The sequence below is a fragment of the Bos indicus x Bos taurus genome, chromosome 11 (assembly GCF_003369695.1).
Source record: "Bos indicus x Bos taurus breed Angus x Brahman F1 hybrid chromosome 11, Bos_hybrid_MaternalHap_v2.0, whole genome shotgun sequence".
Lineage (NCBI taxonomy): Eukaryota > Metazoa > Chordata > Mammalia > Artiodactyla > Bovidae > Bos > Bos indicus x Bos taurus.
In genome coordinates this window covers 21,518,300-21,536,918 of record NC_040086.1, presented here as the reverse complement: position 1 = coordinate 21,536,918, position 18,619 = coordinate 21,518,300, and the positions used below count along the sequence as shown (strand labels likewise).

Below are 18,619 nucleotides of genomic sequence, written 5' to 3'. Positions count from 1 at the left end.
TAGGGACCTAACAGAAGCAGAAGATATTAAGAGAGGTGGCAAGAATACACAGAAGAACTGTACAAAAAAGATCTTCACGACCCAGGTAATCACGATGGTGTGATCACTCACCTAGAGCCAGACATCCTGGAATGCAAAGCTAGTGGAGGTGATGGAATTCCAGTTGAGCTATTTCAAATCCTAAAAGATGATGCTGTGAAAGTGCTGTACTCACTATGCTAGCAAATTTGGAAAACTCAGCAGTGGCAAAGGACTGGAAAAGGATTGCATTCCAATCCCAAAGAAAGGCAGTGCCAAAGAATGCTCAAACTACCGCACAATTGCACTCATCTCACATGCTAGTAAAGTAATGCTCAAAATTCTCCAAGCCAGGCTTCAACAGTACATAATCGTGAACTTCCAGATGTTCAAGCTGGTTTTAGAAAAGGCAGAGGAACCAGAGATCAAATTACCAACATCTGCTGGATCATCGAAAAAGCGTGAGAGATCCAGAAAAACATCTATTTCTGCTTTATTGACTATGCCAAAAGTTTTGACTGTGTGGATCACAATGAACTGTGGAAAATTCTGAAAGAGATGGGAATACCAGACCACCTGACCTCCTTCTTGAGAAATCTGTATGCAGGTCAGGAAGCAACAGTTAGAACTGGACGTGGAAAAACAGACTGTTCCAAATAGGGAAAGGAGCACGTCAAGGCTGTATATTGTCGCCCTGCTTATTTAACTTATATGCAGAGTACATCATGAGAAACACTGGGCTGGATGAAGCACAAGCTGGAATCAAGATTGCCGGGAGAAATATCAATAACTTCAGATATGCAGATGATACCACCCTTATGGCAGAAAGTGAAGAGGAACTCAAAAGCCTCTTGATGAAAGTGAAAGAGGAGAGTGATCAAGTTGGCTTAAAACTCAACATTCAGAAAACTAAGATCATGACATCTGGTCCCATCACTTCAGGGTAAATAGATGGGGAAACAGTGGCTGACTTTATTTTTCTGGGCTCCAAAATCACTGCACATGGTGATTGCAGCCATGAAATTAAAAGACGCTTACTCCTTGGAAGGAAAGTTATGACCAACCTAGACAGCATATTCAAAAGCAGAGACATTACTTTGCCAACAAAGGTCCATCTAGTCAAGGCAATGGTTTTTCCAGTAGTCATGTATGGATGTGAGAGTTGAACTATAAAGAAAGCTGAGTGCCGAAGCATTGATGCTTTTGAACTCTTGAGAGTTTGGACTCTGGAGAGTCCCTTGGACTGCAAGGAGATCCAACCAGTCCATCCTAAAGGAGATCAGTCCTGGGTGTTCACTGGAAAGACTGATGTTGAAGCTGAAACTCCAATACTTTGGCCACCTGATGCAAAGAGCTGACTCATTTGAAAAGACCCTGATGTTGGGAAAAACTTAAGGCAAGAGGAGAAGGGGACGACAGAGGATGAGATGGTTTGATGGCATCACTGACTCAATAGACATGAGTTTGGGTAAACTCCACGAGTTGGTGATGGACAGGGAGGCCTGGTGTGCTGTGGTTCATGGAGTCACAAAGAGTCGGACACGACTGAGTGACTGAGCTGAACTGAACTGAAGAGACACACGTTTGACGCCTGGCTCTGGAAGATCCCCTGAAGAAGGGCATGGCAACCCACTCCAGTATTCTTGCCTGGAGAACCCCATGGACAGAGGAGCCTGGCAGGCTACAGTCGATAGAGTCACACAGAGTTGTACACAACTGGAGCAACTAAGTATGCGTGCATACACTTTAAACCCATTGTTGTTCAAGGGTCAGCTGTCTCTGTAGAACACTATGTTAATTGCTGTGGAGGAACATCAGCAGTAACATAATCATTGCTCTGAAGAACATGGGTCTCCTGCATTGCAGGTGGATTCTTTACCACTGAGCTATAAGATTACCCCAGAGTTAAGTCAAATTGAATAAAGTCTATAAATAAATTTACTATGGAAAAGAAACAGATCAGCTTTATTCATTTTAAATCTGTTAAACTATTACTTACTATAAAGTTTTGTTGTGTGGTCACATTACTTACCTTTTGTATATAAATACAGTTCTAGGGAGGACTCGTTTTATAATTGCATGATGATAGGACATTTGCTGGAAAATACACCTAACCTGTTTCAAATATACTTCAACAAAATTAAAAAGAGAAAATAATAACCTACTGATATTCATTCCATATTTATTCAGTTTGCGTCCTTTCTTCTGCTTTTATTCAGTGTTCCAACCCTACTTGCTTTTCTTTTTAAGAAACAAGAATTATCTAGGGTTCAGTCCCTTTTACATATGTAAATTGTCAACCACATTAAAAAGTATTTCCTAACACTTCACTTATGCACCATATTGTCTCATTTTTTTGATGAGAAAAAAAATTCTATTTTCTGTTTTCTTGGTTAAAATATATGGCTAAAGTATTTCTTTTCTGTTTTTGTAGCTAACTGTAATAATTCTTTAGACTTCCTGCTGTTTCCTCATCAGTTATAGATAGACTTTGTAATCTCCAGCTAAGTTTAAAAAAAAACAATAATAAGATTTTCTTGGTGATATAGTCTCCTTTTCCAGTGTTCCACATCACATCCTCTGTTTATTTTCAGCTCTTGCAGGGCCCTTGTTTTCTTAGAGCCTTTATCCTAGTTCAGAAGTTTTCCCCTATTCATTAAAACACTTAGGACTTTCTGACCCCAAAAGATATTTTAATTGGGCCTAGGTTGACCATCTTAAATTTTTTGCTGAATGTTTAGTTTGAATCTGTTCTGGGCTATTGCATGTTTTCAATCTATGTTGGTTGGCTTCTTTGTTAAATACTGTCATTCATTAATAAGTTGGTGCCTGATTTATGCTACTGAATTTTTTATGTCTATCCAGACATGTTCAAATATATTCTTATTTAGCTTATAAAGAATGGACTTATTATCACTTTATAGGGTTATTTGAGTGTTTTGCCAAAAGTTTTGGTAGCATTTTTCTATTCAGAATAGCTTCTAGGTCCCGTTGGAAAGCTTTTTAGATCAGTCTTTCTTAGACTGCCCTAAAGATACGTGAATGACTGCTAACTTTACCCAAGCTTCACTTTTCTTCCTTTCCTTTTTATTTCTTCTCATTTTTCTTTCTCATTTTTCTTCTCTGATTTGCTCTCTGAATTCCTGCCATTTAATAAGTGCTTGGTAAATAATAGTTGAATTAAATTAACTGCTTATTAGAAGAACTTAGTGTAGTCCTTTTACTTGATAACATGCCCAGCACATTTTTTCCCCACTTTGGATGCTAAAATATAACTTGATTTACAGAGAAGGAATTACTAAAGAATGAAACCCTTTCAGTTTTAGCTTTCCTGGTAGGGCTTAATACATGGCACATTTAATCATCAGACTTGGATCTATCAACAGATTCTCCCCAGCCTGAGTGTTATTCTGTATGTGAACTTAGGCTCCATTTTCTATTAAAATATTTCATTAGTTATTTTAAATTCTTCTCTTACCTTTCTAAATATCTCAGCTGATCTTTTTTAATTATTATCATCAACCTGGTAATTGTCATGTAGCAGATGAGCTAGCTATTCTTAGGACCTGCTATATTTATATAACACAAGCCATGGCCACTCTGCACGAATGTGTGCTTTCGAAAGCTGTCATATGATTAAAGGCTTAAGAGATTATACTGGCTAAAGAGATTGCTGGTCTGGCTTTTAGAAGGGCCCAATTACATGTAGCTAAAGAAAATAAAGTTGAATTCAATAAGGTATGCATTGATATTAGTATTTTTCTCTTCTAATTACCAAAGCTTAAAAGTTCCTATGTAACATGACCCCTTAAATAGTACAGCATAATAACTGTGTGGTGGTCTTATGAAAGTAGTGATCTCATCATATTAAAATACATCGTTACAAATTAAAGAGAACAAGTGTCCTTTTTCATTAGGATTTTATGTGATACTAGTGTGACAGTTCACTAATCTTTTTTGTTTATGATATATTATCTTTTCTGTCACTGGTAAGTACATATGTTATGCATGGAAGAAAACAGTTATTGAAGAAGACAAAATTTGAGCCTTGTCTAAACCAGGCTTTTGACTTTTATTTTCATCAGATATTTTTTTGGACAGGTCTTAGAGTATTTAAATGTTAAAATGCTTTTCACTTAAATGTGATGTATTGCTTAGAAGTCTCATATTTCCCAGCTTAATATTTATGTGATCTATGTATATCTTAACAAGGCTGAATATTATTTATTAACAGGAAAATAAACAAATGGCATTTGAACAAGCATTTATTTAGGGCCTAATTACTGTGTGCCAGGTACTATGCTAGACCCTAGGCTATAGGGAAAAAAGATGGATTTAACAATTTTCCTATGTTTGAGGAGCTTACAGCCTGGCTATTATTTTTATAGACTTATAAATAAATTAATGAAAAGCCAGTGTAAATGCTAAAGGAGACATATGTGTTAAATACTTTGGAGTCATGAAGAAGGTCACACTATCTTCCTGGACAGTCTTGGAAGGCTGCTCCAAGAAGGTAACTTTTGCATTAAGTCCTCATTGTGCATCTGGCAATATCTTGTAAAATTAGAAAGCACTTTGAGTACACTAATGTATTCTAATGAAAATAACATTCATTTAAAATGTTAAATATTCCCCCCTTAATCATTAAAACAGTGCTTGAAATACCCTGGGAGAAAATGAAACTTTGTACTTTCCATTGTTGTTGGAAGGCACTTTTTCCTCAAGAAGGCATATGAGTCGAGCATACTTATTATTATTTCCCGTATATTTCAGCTCTTAGCTCTACAACTTGTAGCATTCAGTGGACGTGTTTAAATAGTTGACCTACCTTAATAATTATCATGTGAAGCTTTGCTGTGTAACTCTACAAGAGTATTAAAAGTCCTTAAGTGCAGTTTATAATCTTGTGCAAGTTCACATGTATAATTTACTTTAAAAAAGCACCTTATTTTTTAATCTTTAAAAAATTATTACCTGTTGAGGCAGTAGTAGAAATATGTGAATGTGTGTATATACATAATGAATCCAGATCTTATTTACAAAGTCAAACCAAGATTTTTGTTGCTTGTTCTCTTTTGTAATCATTTTTGCTTCTTTATAGCTTGAGCATAAATACCTTATTTAAGCTTTTTCTTTCCAAAAACTTATTTTTACAAATGTTAATTATAGTAGCAGTGACCATAAATGAAACTTGCATATATTATTCAAACTAATTGCCAGAATATTTTTGGTAACTTAAATCATAAAATGTATAAAGCAAGACTACAAACTTCTGAAATCTTTTATTGTTGGAAGTCCTACTTTGCCTCCTTTTTAAGAACATATAGCAATACAGATTTATTTGAAGTCTGAGGTTTCTCTTTTTAAAAAATATTTATTATAGTATCATGATTTGTGATATACAGCCATTTTGCTAAATATTTTATTTTGTACCATTAGGATCTACAACTAGAATATGGACAAGGACACCAAAGTAGTTACTTTTTAGGTGCAAACAAGTAAGTAAAATCCTTTTAAAATTATATTTAAATTTAAGAATAATTAAGTTGCCTTTAAATATGTTATTAATTTTATTTTAAATATTTACAGTAGTAAATTATACTAGTCTGGTAGATTATATTTTATAATATGTTTTAAACTTTTTTTTATTACTGCCTTGCCAATCATCTACTCAATAATTGTCATAATGGGGACAATCACATTAAATTTTTTATGTCAAGCTACTTTGTAGACCTTACCTGTTAGGGAAAGCTAAGTACATTCCAACTGAAGAGAAATATATGTTTCAGCAATGTATTGCTTTTATTTGCAGAGTTGACATGTTTATTCCTTATAAAACTTGTTCCAGTGCATCTTTCAGATGTGTTGGCCTGTGAAAACAGATGGAAATAGTCACACTGTTTAGAAATCTTTGTCTTAACTTTCTTTTAAGAAAATAAATAGTTAAAATGAGTCTCAAGTTTTTGAAGTTATCATATATTTTATGCAAGAAGTAAATCCAACAGTTAATTCAAGGTCAGCTCTATACCAGGCCCTGTGTAGCTGGTGCAGCCCCGCAGTGAAGCGGCACCTAGCTTACAGGGTGACAATCTAAGATGTTCATAGGCCTGAATTAGCATGTTACCAGCCAGGGTCTGCTGTTTCTCAAAGTCTCATTTCCTGAGTTCATGGATGAATTATCATTATAAAAGCTAATTTATAGGGAAATACTTTAAATTGACAAAATCTCCCAGCTGTGTGGCTATTATTTCAATAATCAGAACTACTTAAAATTTCAAAATACATTTTCAGTGAAATTATAGGGTTGAGACATATTTTAAGTTAAGCAGGTGACTAAAAGACAAGCAACTCAGATTCTCAGATTTAGAGATAGTAATGCAAAATCTCGGAGAAAGCAATGGCACCCCACTCCAGTACTCTTGCCTGGAAAATCCCAAGGGTGAAGGAGCCTGATAGGCTGCTGTCCATGGGGTCGCGAAGAGTCGGACACGACTGAGCAACTTCACTCTCACTCTTCACTTTCATGCATTGGAGAAGGAAATGGCAACCCACTCCAGTGTTCTTGCCTGGAGAATCCCAGGGACGAGGGAGCCTGGTGGGCTGCCGTCTATGGGGTCGCACAGAGTCCGACACGACTGAAGCGACTTAGCAGCAGCAATGCAAAATCTTGTCTCTTTTTTTATAAACTCAATGTTTAATTTAAATATTCTTTTTTTAACTCAGAGAAGGCTTTGAATGACAAGCTAGAGAAATGCATTAGTTATAATTTAGCTCAAGATTTTGGTTTGTTTTTTATACCTTATGTTTCCTAAAATTTAAAATAAGTCCAAAATTTCCCTGCTAGAAAAATGAAGTTTGTCAAAATAATAGCAATGTGTTATTTTATAGTTTGTCCTGATTTATTGATGGGCAACAAAGGAAAGTCTGTCTCATAATGGGTTAGCAAATAAAAAATTCTGATGTGTTTCTGTGTTATTTTTGTCTTAATTTCAGGTCCCTAGTTTTAAGAATCTTGTTAACAAATTTTGATGTATTTTTATGAGATTGGATAATTTGGAAAAATATTTCATTTACCTTTTTTAGTTTATTTGAAATATATTTTTATATTATATACTTGCAAAAATACCCCCAAAATAGCCTGTCACTAAGTGCGTTTCCAGATTCCTTGGTTCTCATTTGTCTGATTGTGGGGTTTTTTTTGATTGTTAAACATTTTCATATTATATAGTTAACGTTGGCTAGGTAAAATGTTAATAATTTGCCCAACCTTCATTTTTTGATTAATTGGATCCCTGCTTAAGGAACTGTATTCTATATAACGAATCACTGGCAAGGTAGGTTGGCCAATATATACATACATGTGACATGAGCATGGATGTAGCACTTCTCTTATTGTACTGATATGTCTGCTTTATTCTTGTGACGAGGCAGTGTTTTAAAACTCAGAGGATTTTCTGCTTTCTCCATAGGTGATCAGGCAGACAGATTTCCATTTATGGGTTTCTACCTATTCCAGACCACATAGGAACTGTCTAAGAGAGTTTTTTGTTTTTTTTTTTAATAGAGTACATACGTATTTTGACTTAGTTGTTTTCTTTTGAATTCTGTTATTATTGGGGTCAACTTTTCTGTTAAAAACCAACAAGATATTATTTTTTAAAGAAAAATTATTTCTGATTTCTATTAATATAGAGCCAAAGTTCTAAAAATAAATTCTCTTCTAAAGACTTAAATCAGTGAAAAGAAATTCCTGGCATAATTAAGTATAGCAGTGCACACGTGTGTGCTAAGTCACTTTAGTCGTGTCCGACTCTGTGACGCTATGGACTGCAGCCTGCCAGGCTCCTCTATCCATGGGATTCTCCTGGCAAGAATACTGGAGTGGGTTGCCGTGCCCCTCCAAGGGATCTTCCCGATTCAGGGCTCGAACCCACATCTCTTACACCTCCTGCATTGGCAGGTGGGTTCTTTTACCACTAGCACCACCTTGGAGTGTAGCAGTAATAAATGCCAGATCAGAGTCAGAACTCTTTCTTGCTATAACTGTGTAACTCTGAGAAATCTACTTCAGTTCTCTCTAATGAATGGGGATTATAATAGTACCTACCTCATAGTACGAGAAGGCAATGGCACCCCACTCCAGTACTCCTGCCTGGAAAATCCCATGGACGGAGGAGCCTGGTAGGCTGCAGTCCATGGGGTTGCTAAGAGTCGGACACGACTGAGCGACTTCACTTTCACTTTTCACTTTCCTGCATTGGAGAAGGAAATGGCAACCCACTCCAGTGTTCTTGCTTGGAGAATCCTGGGGATGGGGAGCCTGGTGGGCTGCCGTCTATGGGGTCACACAGAGTTGGAAACGACTGAAGTGACTTAGCAGCATAGTATGTTAAGGAAGAAAGGGAATAATCATTGCAAAACATTTAGCACCTTTTTAGTAAAAACACATTAGTTGCCCTTATTTATGGTATTTACTCAGTAAATGTTGATTGTAAGAGTAAATGAGTATGAGTGAAAGAATAAAATTGCCTTTTGGTTTTAAAGAAATAGGTTTTTTGCTTTGTGTTTTAATATAATCAGGGTAATACTTACAGTTTTGAGCCAGTTAGGCAGTTTTGAAAGATTATAGTAACAAGCAGCTAATTCAGATATTCCATACACTTCGGTGGTGGTTTTTTATTTCTCTGTCTGTTTCTTCAGTTTATCAGTTAAATATATGATCTGTTTACAGATTGTACCATTTTTAAACTCTTCATCCAAATTTTTTAGTCATTTTAGATTGACTATTTAATTTAATATGTGAGGGCATCTTTTTTGATTTGTTTTATTCATTACTGTCTCAAAATTCCATAAAAGGAATTTAAGTAGGCTAGTGAATAGTGACATTATTTATTATGTTGCATCCAGTCTTGTGATTAAATCAATATCATATTTTTCTCCAACGCATTCAAGATGCAATATTTAGTATAAATGAACCTTTATGTAAATGTAGCTGTATTTCATTTTCTCTTCTATAAAGGCTGAAAAGCAAACCATGTTTTCTCCTTTTCGTTAAAACTTCATGAAGTCTGTAACTTTATTAACAAAATATCTTAACTCATCATAGGAGATTTATAAATGAATTAAAAATATATGAGCCCCTAGCCATAGAATATCTGCTTTTTCATGTTCTCTTATTTTATAGAACCTTTAATCCCAGGAAGATAATATTTTAAAAAGTGAAATGCCATATGAGTCCAATTAAATATGATAAACTGAAAATAAAAATACATTTTAAATTCTCCTTTTAATTATTTTAAAATGCTAATATTCTCTACTGGAAAAGAAATGGCTCAGAAAATATTGTCATATGCTTAAGAAAAAGTTTTTTTCATATCTTCTAAGATCTTCTAAGATGGCTTCCCTTATAGCTCAGTTGGTAAAGACTTTGACTGCAGTGCAGGAAACCCGGGTTCGATTCCTGGGTTGGGAAGATTCCCTGGAGAAGAAAATGGCAACCCACTCCAGTAATCTTGCCTGGAGAATTCCATGGACAGAGGAGCCTGGCGGGCTACAGTCCATGGGATTGTAAGCGTCGGACACGACTTAGTGACTAACCCCTCAAGATGGTGTGAAAGCCTACTGTAGAGTTTAGAAGACATTATGTTTCATTTGATGAAAATACAGCAGTGCTTCTGAAATTTTTAGTCTCAGGATCCCTCTACCGTCTTAAAAATTATTAATGATTTCAATGAGCTTTTGTATATATGGGTTACAAAGATAAATATTTGTAGTACTGAAAGCTTCAAAATATTTTTTTATTTCAAATAGTAATGTACTCATTCCGTGTTATCATTAAAAACGTTTTTTGTGTGTATTAAAAAATTCCTCATCTTTAAGAATGAGGTGAAATGCCAACTCTTAATGGTACCTTCTTTGTAATACCAGTTGATTCTTTTCATGAGACTTAAAAGCAGCTTACATATGGCAGTATAATACAGCAAACATTTTGTTGAGGCCCACAAACAACATTGTTTTATGAAGAATAGCTGTTTTTTTCTGAAGCAGAATAATATTAGGAAAAAAGGTGGCATTGTTTTATATTTTTTGCAGAAATCCTTACTATCTGGCTTGATAGAACATAGCTGGATTCTCACGTCTGTTCCTAATCTATTTTGATATACATCTCATGAAAACATGAAAAGAGCACGTGTTAGTGGTTCAGTCGTGTCCAGCTCTTTGGGACCCCATGGACTGTAGTCTGCCAGGCTCGTCTGTCCATGGAATTCTCCAGGCAGGAATACTGGAGTGGGTAGCCATGCCCTCCTCCAGGTGATCTTCCTGACCCAGGGATTGAACGCAGGTCTCCCACATTGCAAGCAGTCTCTTTACCATCTGAGCCACCAAGGGAAGCCCTTCACATCTCATAGTCTCCAGAAAACTCTCTTGAGTTTCATTCTCAATGAAAGAATAAAAGAGAGAAAGAAAAAGAGTGAATGAGTTTGTATTTTTTTAAAGTGCTTTAGATTATGAAAATAGTTTTACCTTGCAAACCTCTTACAGGAGCCTAAAGGACCTCCAGGGTTCCCAGACCATACCTTGAGAATTGCTAATTTAGAGTAGTGTTACTTAAGAGATGGGCATACCAGACCACCTGACCTGCCTTTTGAGAAACCTATATGCAGGTCAGAAAGCAACAGTTAGAACTGGACATGGAACAACAGACTGGTTCCAAATAGGAAAAGGAGTATGTCAAGGCTGTATATTGTCACCCTGCTTATTTAACTTATATACAGAGTACATCATGAGAAACGCTGGGCTGGAGGAAGCCCAAGTGGAATCAAGTTGCCGGGAGAAATATCAATAACCTCAGATATGGGGATGACACCACCCTTATGGCAGAAAGTGAAGAAGAACTAAAGAGCCTCTTGATGAAAGTGAAAGAGGAGAGTGAAAAAGTTGGTTTAAAGCTCAACATTCAGAAAACTAAGATCATGACATCCTGTCCCATCACTTCATGGCAAATAGATGGGGAAACAGTGGAAACAGTGGCTGACTTTATTTTTCTGGGCTCCAAAATCACTGCACATGGTGATTGCAGCCATGAGATTAGAAGATACTTGCTCCTTGGAAGGAAAGTTATGACCAACCTAGATAGCATATTCAAAAGCAGAGACATTACTTTGCCAACAAAGGTCCGTCTAGTCAAGGCTATGGTTTTTCCAGTGGTCATGTGAGAGTTGAACTATAAAGAAAGCTGAGTGCCGAATAATTGATGCTTTTGAACTGTGGTGTTGGAGAAGACTCTTGAGAGTCCCTTGGACTGCAAGGAGATCCAACCAGACCATCCTAAAGGAGATAAGTCCTGGGTGTTCATTGGAAGGACTGATGTTGAAGCTGAAATTCTAATACTTTGGCCACCTGATGTGAAGAGCTGACTCATTTGAGAAGACCCTGATGCTGGGAAAGATTGTGGGCAGGAGGAGAAGGGGACGACAGAGGATGAGATGGCTGGATGGCATCACTAACTCGATGGACATGGGTTTGGGTGGACTCCAGGAGTTGGTGATGAACAGGGAGGCCTGGTGTGCTGTGGTTCATAGGATCGCAAAGAGTAGGACATGACTGAGTGACTGAACTGAACTGAATTTAATTGATAATAATAATTTTTTAAACCCCACTGACTGAATACTTACTGTACTCTAAATTACTATTCAAAGCATTTTACCTATATTAATTAATTGTATTTTCAGATAGACATTTTGATCTAGATACTATTGTAATTCCCACTTTACAGATATGGAAACTGAAGCTTAGGGAAATCATAGTAACTGATTGAAGGCCGCATCACTTACAGTGGAGAGGCTGCTTCACAGCTTGAAATCATTTTGCTATACTGCCTCCTGGTCTCTTAGACAGGTCTCTTTTAGACCTAGTCCTTGAAGAGCTTTGTGAATAGATAATACATTTGACCAAAGTCCCTCAATTTTTTTCACATGCAAAATAAGGTTTGCAATTAGTTTATGGTTTTCCTATATCATTTACAACTCCAGACTTAAAATTTTGTCATTTTAAAAGACTTAAATTGTTATTTAACTATCCTAATTAAAACATTTGATGGCTAAAATCTATTCTGTTAATTGTTTGTACCAGCTAACCATACCTTTCATTTTTCTCTGGTTTTATGCTTTGATAATTCTGAGGGTAGTTTTTTCAACTTTATATAATAGGAAAGGGAAATGATTAGAAGGTACTACCTTACAACTTTTGAGGAGAGTAAATTTTCTGCTGAATCACTTTTACCACAGTAACCTATTAGTAACCGTATTTCTATCTCATTAGCTTTAAGAAGGCTCTTGAGTTTTTATGCTTAAAGAATATAATACAGGAGGTATGCTGCATGAATGGGCAGGGAAAAGAAGTAAGGGACCTTCAGGAATGCTGTGAATTCTCTCTTACATTCCTGAATACCAAAGTTTTATAAATTGCTCCTAATGGTAAAACCCTCACACCTGGTCTGATAGAGGCTTAGTCTCCCAAAAGTGTAAATGTGTTTGCCAGTACACCACTGGAGAACAGATCCTTCAGGTAAGTGAGTGTCTCCTGTGGAAGCAAAGTGCTACTACATTCATGTATTCACATCACATGCATGCGTGCTTTTGCAGAGATCCAACCTGTTGAGTTTCATTTCGGAGGATTGCCTGAGAGCATGATGTTTTTTAAAGTGTGTCACCTTTCTTAAGAAAAAGAAAATATAATTTCAGGTGTCAGGTAAAATAGTCCAGGTAAAAATGTAAATCCTGGAAACCCTTGAGTGTGACCCTGCAATTATTGCTTTGTCAGCTCTATTGTGACCTTTCATGGTGGGTTGTCCTTTGTTTGAATTGATATTTTTCCAGTAAACGCTAGAATTTATTTTGTTCATTTAAAATACATGTATAAAGACATGAGCAGCAGAAAATAGATGTTAAATGATGTTTTATGGTATAGAGATGATCATTGTAGCAAGTTTTTAGTGAGTAATAAAAGTATTTTATTTGAAAATTTTATATATAAGGTTAATGTGATAAAAAAAATTGTACTTGATATTTCTTTGCTTTATTCACATTATTTTTAATTTTTACTTTTCTCCTAAGGAGTCTTCTGAAGTCTGTTGAAGAAGAATTACATCAGCGGTAACTTTAATTTTTAATTAAGTTTATAATATTTTATGTTACAGATGAGTCAAGTCCATTTGCCCCCTTCTCTATCATATAGCCTAAGAGTGTTTTGTTGTTGTTTTAATATTCTGAATCCTAAAAAGATACAGAAATAAAATTCTGTCCTGTGTTAGCTCTTCTTGCATTGTCTAAAATTTCTTCTTAAGCTTTTTGGTAAAGTCCATTTAGTAACAGTGAAATTACCCTTTTTCATCCGTAGAGGGCACGTGGCACATTTAGAAGATGATGAAGGAGAAGATGATGAATCTAAAAAGTAAGTTCTGTTTCCCTTTTTAGTAAAAGAAAGAGTGTCATTTAGCCTGATTGAGTAAATCTGACGGCTTAATAGTGAAGTAATTTTACTGTCTTTTATCATGTAGTATCATGGGTTGTACCAGAGTTTCTTTCCTTTTCTCTGTTCTAGTTGTATTAGTTCGGGCATCCTTAACAAATACCATAGACTGGGATTTATTTCTCATGGTTTTGGAGGCTGGGCTGCTGGTCAGTTTACCTCCTGGTGAGAGCTCTCCTCCAGGCTGGAGACGGCTACCATCTCAGTACATCCTTAGACTTCCCTCAGTGTGTGCGTGCAGACAGAGAAATCTCTCTTCCTCTTTTATAAGGCCACCAGTCCTATTGGATTAGGGCCTCATTCTTATGACTGCAGTTAAATGAGCTTTATTACCTCCCAAAAGCACTGTCCCCAAATATAATCAGTCACATTGGAGTTAGGACTTTAACATATAAATTTTGAGGAGACACAGTTTAGTCCAAAAAGTCTTATTAACTCCTTCCAGCATCAACTCTAAAGTCCAAGACTCATCTAAATATCATCTAAGTCAATCTGATTTCGATCTCATGATCCCTAGATCACCTTTAGGATTTATTTTTTCCTTTTTTTGAAGAAGCATACATGTTTGGAAAGCTCTGTCATCCCGTCTACAGCCTCCCTTCATTTTGTCTTGTCCATCTTCTATTCAAGCTGCCAGTGTTTGTTCTGGTACAATCCCATGAATTCTTTTTTTCTCTGAGTGATAGTTCAGGCATAAATGTAGTATTCTCTCCAGTACATGCTTTCTGATGCCATCCATTTCTGAGCTAATACGGATAGGCTGAGAATTTTTCAGATTTCAAGTTCTGGCTCCTTTTTGCTTAGTAATTGCTTCTTCAGTTCATCTCTCTTCTCTTATTTCACTAGAAGCAATCAGAAAGAACCAAGCCACTCCTTCAGCAGTTTGCTTCGAAATCTCCTCAGCTAACTTATCCAGTTTCATCCCTTGCAGATTTTCCTTCCACAGAACACTAGAACAACACAATTCAGCCAAGTTCTCTGCCACTTTTTATGAAGGATTACCTTTCCTCCATTTCCCAGTAACTGCATTTCCATTTTGAAACCTCACCAGAATAGCCTTTAATGTTCACATTTCTACCAACATTCTGCTAATGCCTATTTGTGTGTTCTCTGAGAAGATGGAAGCTTTCTCACCAGCTCTCCTGTTTTCTCACTGACCTCTCACTCTCAGCGTCCATATTTAACTCTTACAGTCTTTGCTTATTACTCAGTCCCAAAACTGTTTCCACATTTTTAGGTATTTGTTACAGTAGCACCCCACTTCTTGGTACCAAAATATGTTTTAGCTCAGGCTGCCGTAACGAAATATCATAGACTGAGTGGCTTGAGCAACAGAGATTGGTCACAGTTCTGGAGGCTGGGATGTTCAAAATAAGGTACCTGCAGATTCAGTTCCCAGTGAAGCCCTCTTCTTGGCTTGTAGACAGTGGCCTTCTTGCTTTGTCCTCACACAGCCTTTTCGCAGTCTGTGCACACACACACACAGAGAAGGAGATCTCTTCCTCATCTGACAAAGCCACTAATCCTATTGGATCAGCTCCCTACCCATATGACTTCATTTAACCTCAGTTACCCCCTAGAAGCCCAAACACAAGCACATTGGGGGTTAGAATTTCAACCTACGAATTTTCAGTGGACACAGTTCAGTCCATAGCAGGAGTTGATTAAAAAAAATAATAACTGAAAAATGTTTACAGAGACAGTAGACATATCTTGTGGTTTAATGTTATAAATTAGTAATTGGTAGCTGCTAGAATTATTACTGTAACTACAAAGAGTCTTACTATATGGTTGATTAAATTTCATCTGATATGTTTCAAGTAAACAAATCCTTTGGGTACAATTTTTTTTTCTTTTTTTACAACTGTATTTTTAAGGGGAGAATATTTTTCCCTTCCGTATTTATTGATGTTAGTTCTTTGAGAGAGGAGAGGGAGTTTGTTTTTGTTTTTTTAAAGAGGGATGCAGTTTCCTGATAGAGTGACAAAAACACCTGAGAAGCCATTGGAACATTGATTTTCTTTCCTACCTCACCACTATGCGACCTTGGGCTGGGTCACTTAACCTCTCTGGGCCTCAGTCTCCTTAGCTGAGAATTTATGCTCAATAATCTTTTTTTTTTTTTTCTAATTTTATTTTATTTTTAAACTTTACATAATTGTATTAGTTTTGCCAAATATCAAAATGAATCCGCCACAGGTATACATGTGTTCCCCATTTAATTTTAGTTCAGTCCTGAGTTGTAATGAATCTCAGTTTCAATCAAGTAAATTCTGCCATTAGTTTCATAGAGCATGTAAATGAAAAAAGCATGAAGCTTTTGATGAGCTTCATCAGAGATATTTCCTAATAGTAGATAAAAATGAAGCTTATATCTTGATATATTTTTATATCATTTTACTGTCTTTCCTTAAACCAATTGATGCTTGTGTTTTTATATTAATTACCTTTTGATTGATATAAATTGGAATTATAGCTATCTTTTCCAGTTTTAATTACTAAATATTATTTGGAAACAAGAAAGCATATAAACTCAGTTATTTCTCAATAATACTTCATTCAGCATAATGTGATTATTTCACAGAATATTTTGGAAAACACTAATCTTAGAAAAAGAAACCTGTATATATAAATCATCTATATTTTTGAAAAATGAATCATATTTTAATAATGATTTATTTGTAAAATGGAGAGTTCTGATTCTAAGTGTTTATGTTTTTATAGTTCAACCATGAAAGCCAAAGTTCCACCTCCTTTGCCACCAAAGGTAAAAAGATTTCTTTTTCAGTGTGAATTGTGTATGTGTATCTTATTGTTCTGCCACTTTAATACTGTATTAGTATTTACTCTGTAGCTTATTTTCACTTGGGATTCACAAAGAAAAATCTTGAAGTTACTAATCATGATATAAGTAGATGATTGTAGTTGTTTTTGTCTTTTTTTTCCAATTTATTTTCCAATTTATTATTTGATGTTAATTCTAAATAATAAGTTCTAGAAATTCATAAATAAAAATGATTATTTCACTTGGGTTAGAAAACTCATGTATTTAATAAGATTTTCTCTCTAAATCTATAATCTACAAGTAACTGATTTCCTGAGAATGGGTAAAAAAGATAGTGACTTACCATTACAGATATTTAATTTTTAGAAGATACTTTTAAATAAAAAATACAAAATAGGACAGTAATTTGAAAATAAAATTTTAGCAACAAAATCTTTTTGTCAAATAAAACAAAGCATCATTAGAAAACTCCCTGGTGATCCTACGGCTAGGACTTGGCACATTCCTTGCAAAGGCCCAGATTCAATCCCTGGTGAGGGAACTAAGGTCCCACAAGCTGTGTGGCATGACCAAAAAAAAAAGGAATCATAAATAATAATCCCAACTGATAGATATTTTATAAGTAAAATAAGTTGATAGATATGGTAATTTAAGTTTATAAGTTCATATGCATAGCAAATTTTAACTATAAAATGAACTGTTTATAAAATGGGTTGTTATTAGGTTTGAAATCAGGAGTTGTAAATGAGAATTGGAGTCCAACCAGTCTAGATATCCAATGTACTACTATATTTTGTTTTCATTTTATACTTAAAAAAAATCATGATGCACACACATAAGTAATATTGTTTTTTGTTTAGTTTTATAGTTAGAAATATAGAGATCTGAATTTCAAAGAGATAAATATGGCTCAGTCTCCCTAATAAGGGACACATTATAAAAATTTATAAATTCTGCAAACCTTTGGCTGACTGGAGGGTTTTCCATTGTCTACACAGAAAGTCTCTCAGGTATCCTATATTGCTGAGTTTGTGTTCTCTGATTTAATAAAATTTTAATCAGCATCTTCTGTTGAGCGTCTGGAAGATTAAGCATTAGCATTAAAGACTTAAAGTCATCTGGAAGAGACAGTTTAGAGATTAGCCTTGAAAGGAATTGAACTTTGATTAGCCTGCATGTTTAAAATAAAAAGAGACTCATTTAAATTGGAGATCATAAAGACCAGAATATTTTTATTTGGCAGATTTAAGTAGGTAGGCTTGTGAGGAATTAATAGAAAGAGTACAACAAGGTCTTTTTTCTTGAGAAAACATTTTTGTGTACATTTTTAGGATATATATTAAGATTATCTGAATCAGATAGTTGAATATGCTTGAAACTCAATTATTAAACACAGTTTGAAAGCCTGTGATATATAATAATATTTACTTCAGGGAAGATACTTAATATTTTTCATGTTTAATGAAACATGAGCGATTTCTTGTTTAGTCATTGGTCTTTTCTGTATTTTTTTCAGCCTAAGTCCATATTCATACCACAGGAAACTCATTCTACTGAGGATGATAATCAAGGAACAATCAAGAGGTGTCCCACATCAGAGAGCCCAGCAAAGCCATCCCAAGTACCACCTAGGCCACCACCTCCCAGGTTACCGCCTCAGAAGCCTGTGGCTTTAGGTAATGAGGAAGAGGGGGTGAAATGAGAGTGTTGCCAGGTTTTCGTAATGTGTGGAGAAAAGTAGAAGGACTCCTTCTTTTAAAAGATGATTTGAAATTCCTTTGAGGAGAAGAGAAGGAAGCAGTGGCTCTAGAGAGATGAAGTTTGCTTTTTGTCTCATAGTTTGAAGTGTTTTTATGATAGGATTACCTGTGACCCAGGCTGAGATATTTTGTCCCTTGCTTCTCATTTCATGTCTAGCCTTCCCTCTTTTGGAGAATTGTTTGTTCCCAATTTGTCATTTATCTATAGAGTGTGGCAACAAAAGAAATTAAACTCTGAACAAACAAGGAAAATGTGTTTTGGTCCTAGGCTACTTCATTTTGAGAAAAAGGAGAAGATGCCTTGTCGAACTTGTTTGTTTTATTTCGTTTAATCATTTTTAGAAAAATTATTGTCCGTATTTGCTAGGTATTTGCCTCCAAATTAATCCTCAAAGGTGCTGTTTTAATACTGTGAAGTGTCTTATGTTTATGCAAAAGAAGCAGTTAAAAAAAAGAGTAGTAATGCTCCTTGGATAACAAACTATAAATTGCCCCTTTCCTGAAAGTAGTTATGTATTCAGTACTT

At 35.5% G+C, this 18,619-nt stretch overlaps 1 protein-coding gene across 3 annotated transcripts in view; it reads left to right on the top strand.

Annotated features, from left to right (window-relative positions):
- MAP4K3 (mitogen-activated protein kinase kinase kinase kinase 3) overlaps positions 1–18,619 on the top strand; it is a 183,245-nt gene that overhangs the window by 135,968 nt on the left and 28,658 nt on the right. For all 3 annotated transcript variants that reach the window (XM_027555077.1, XM_027555078.1, XM_027555079.1), the window contains 5 exons: positions 5,458–5,516; positions 13,134–13,172; positions 13,417–13,470; positions 16,273–16,315; positions 17,850–18,009. In XM_027555077.1, coding sequence (XP_027410878.1) covers positions 5,458–5,516; positions 13,134–13,172; positions 13,417–13,470; positions 16,273–16,315; positions 17,850–18,009 — 355 coding nt within the window. The remainder of the gene's footprint in view (positions 1–5,457; positions 5,517–13,133; positions 13,173–13,416; positions 13,471–16,272; positions 16,316–17,849; positions 18,010–18,619) is intronic.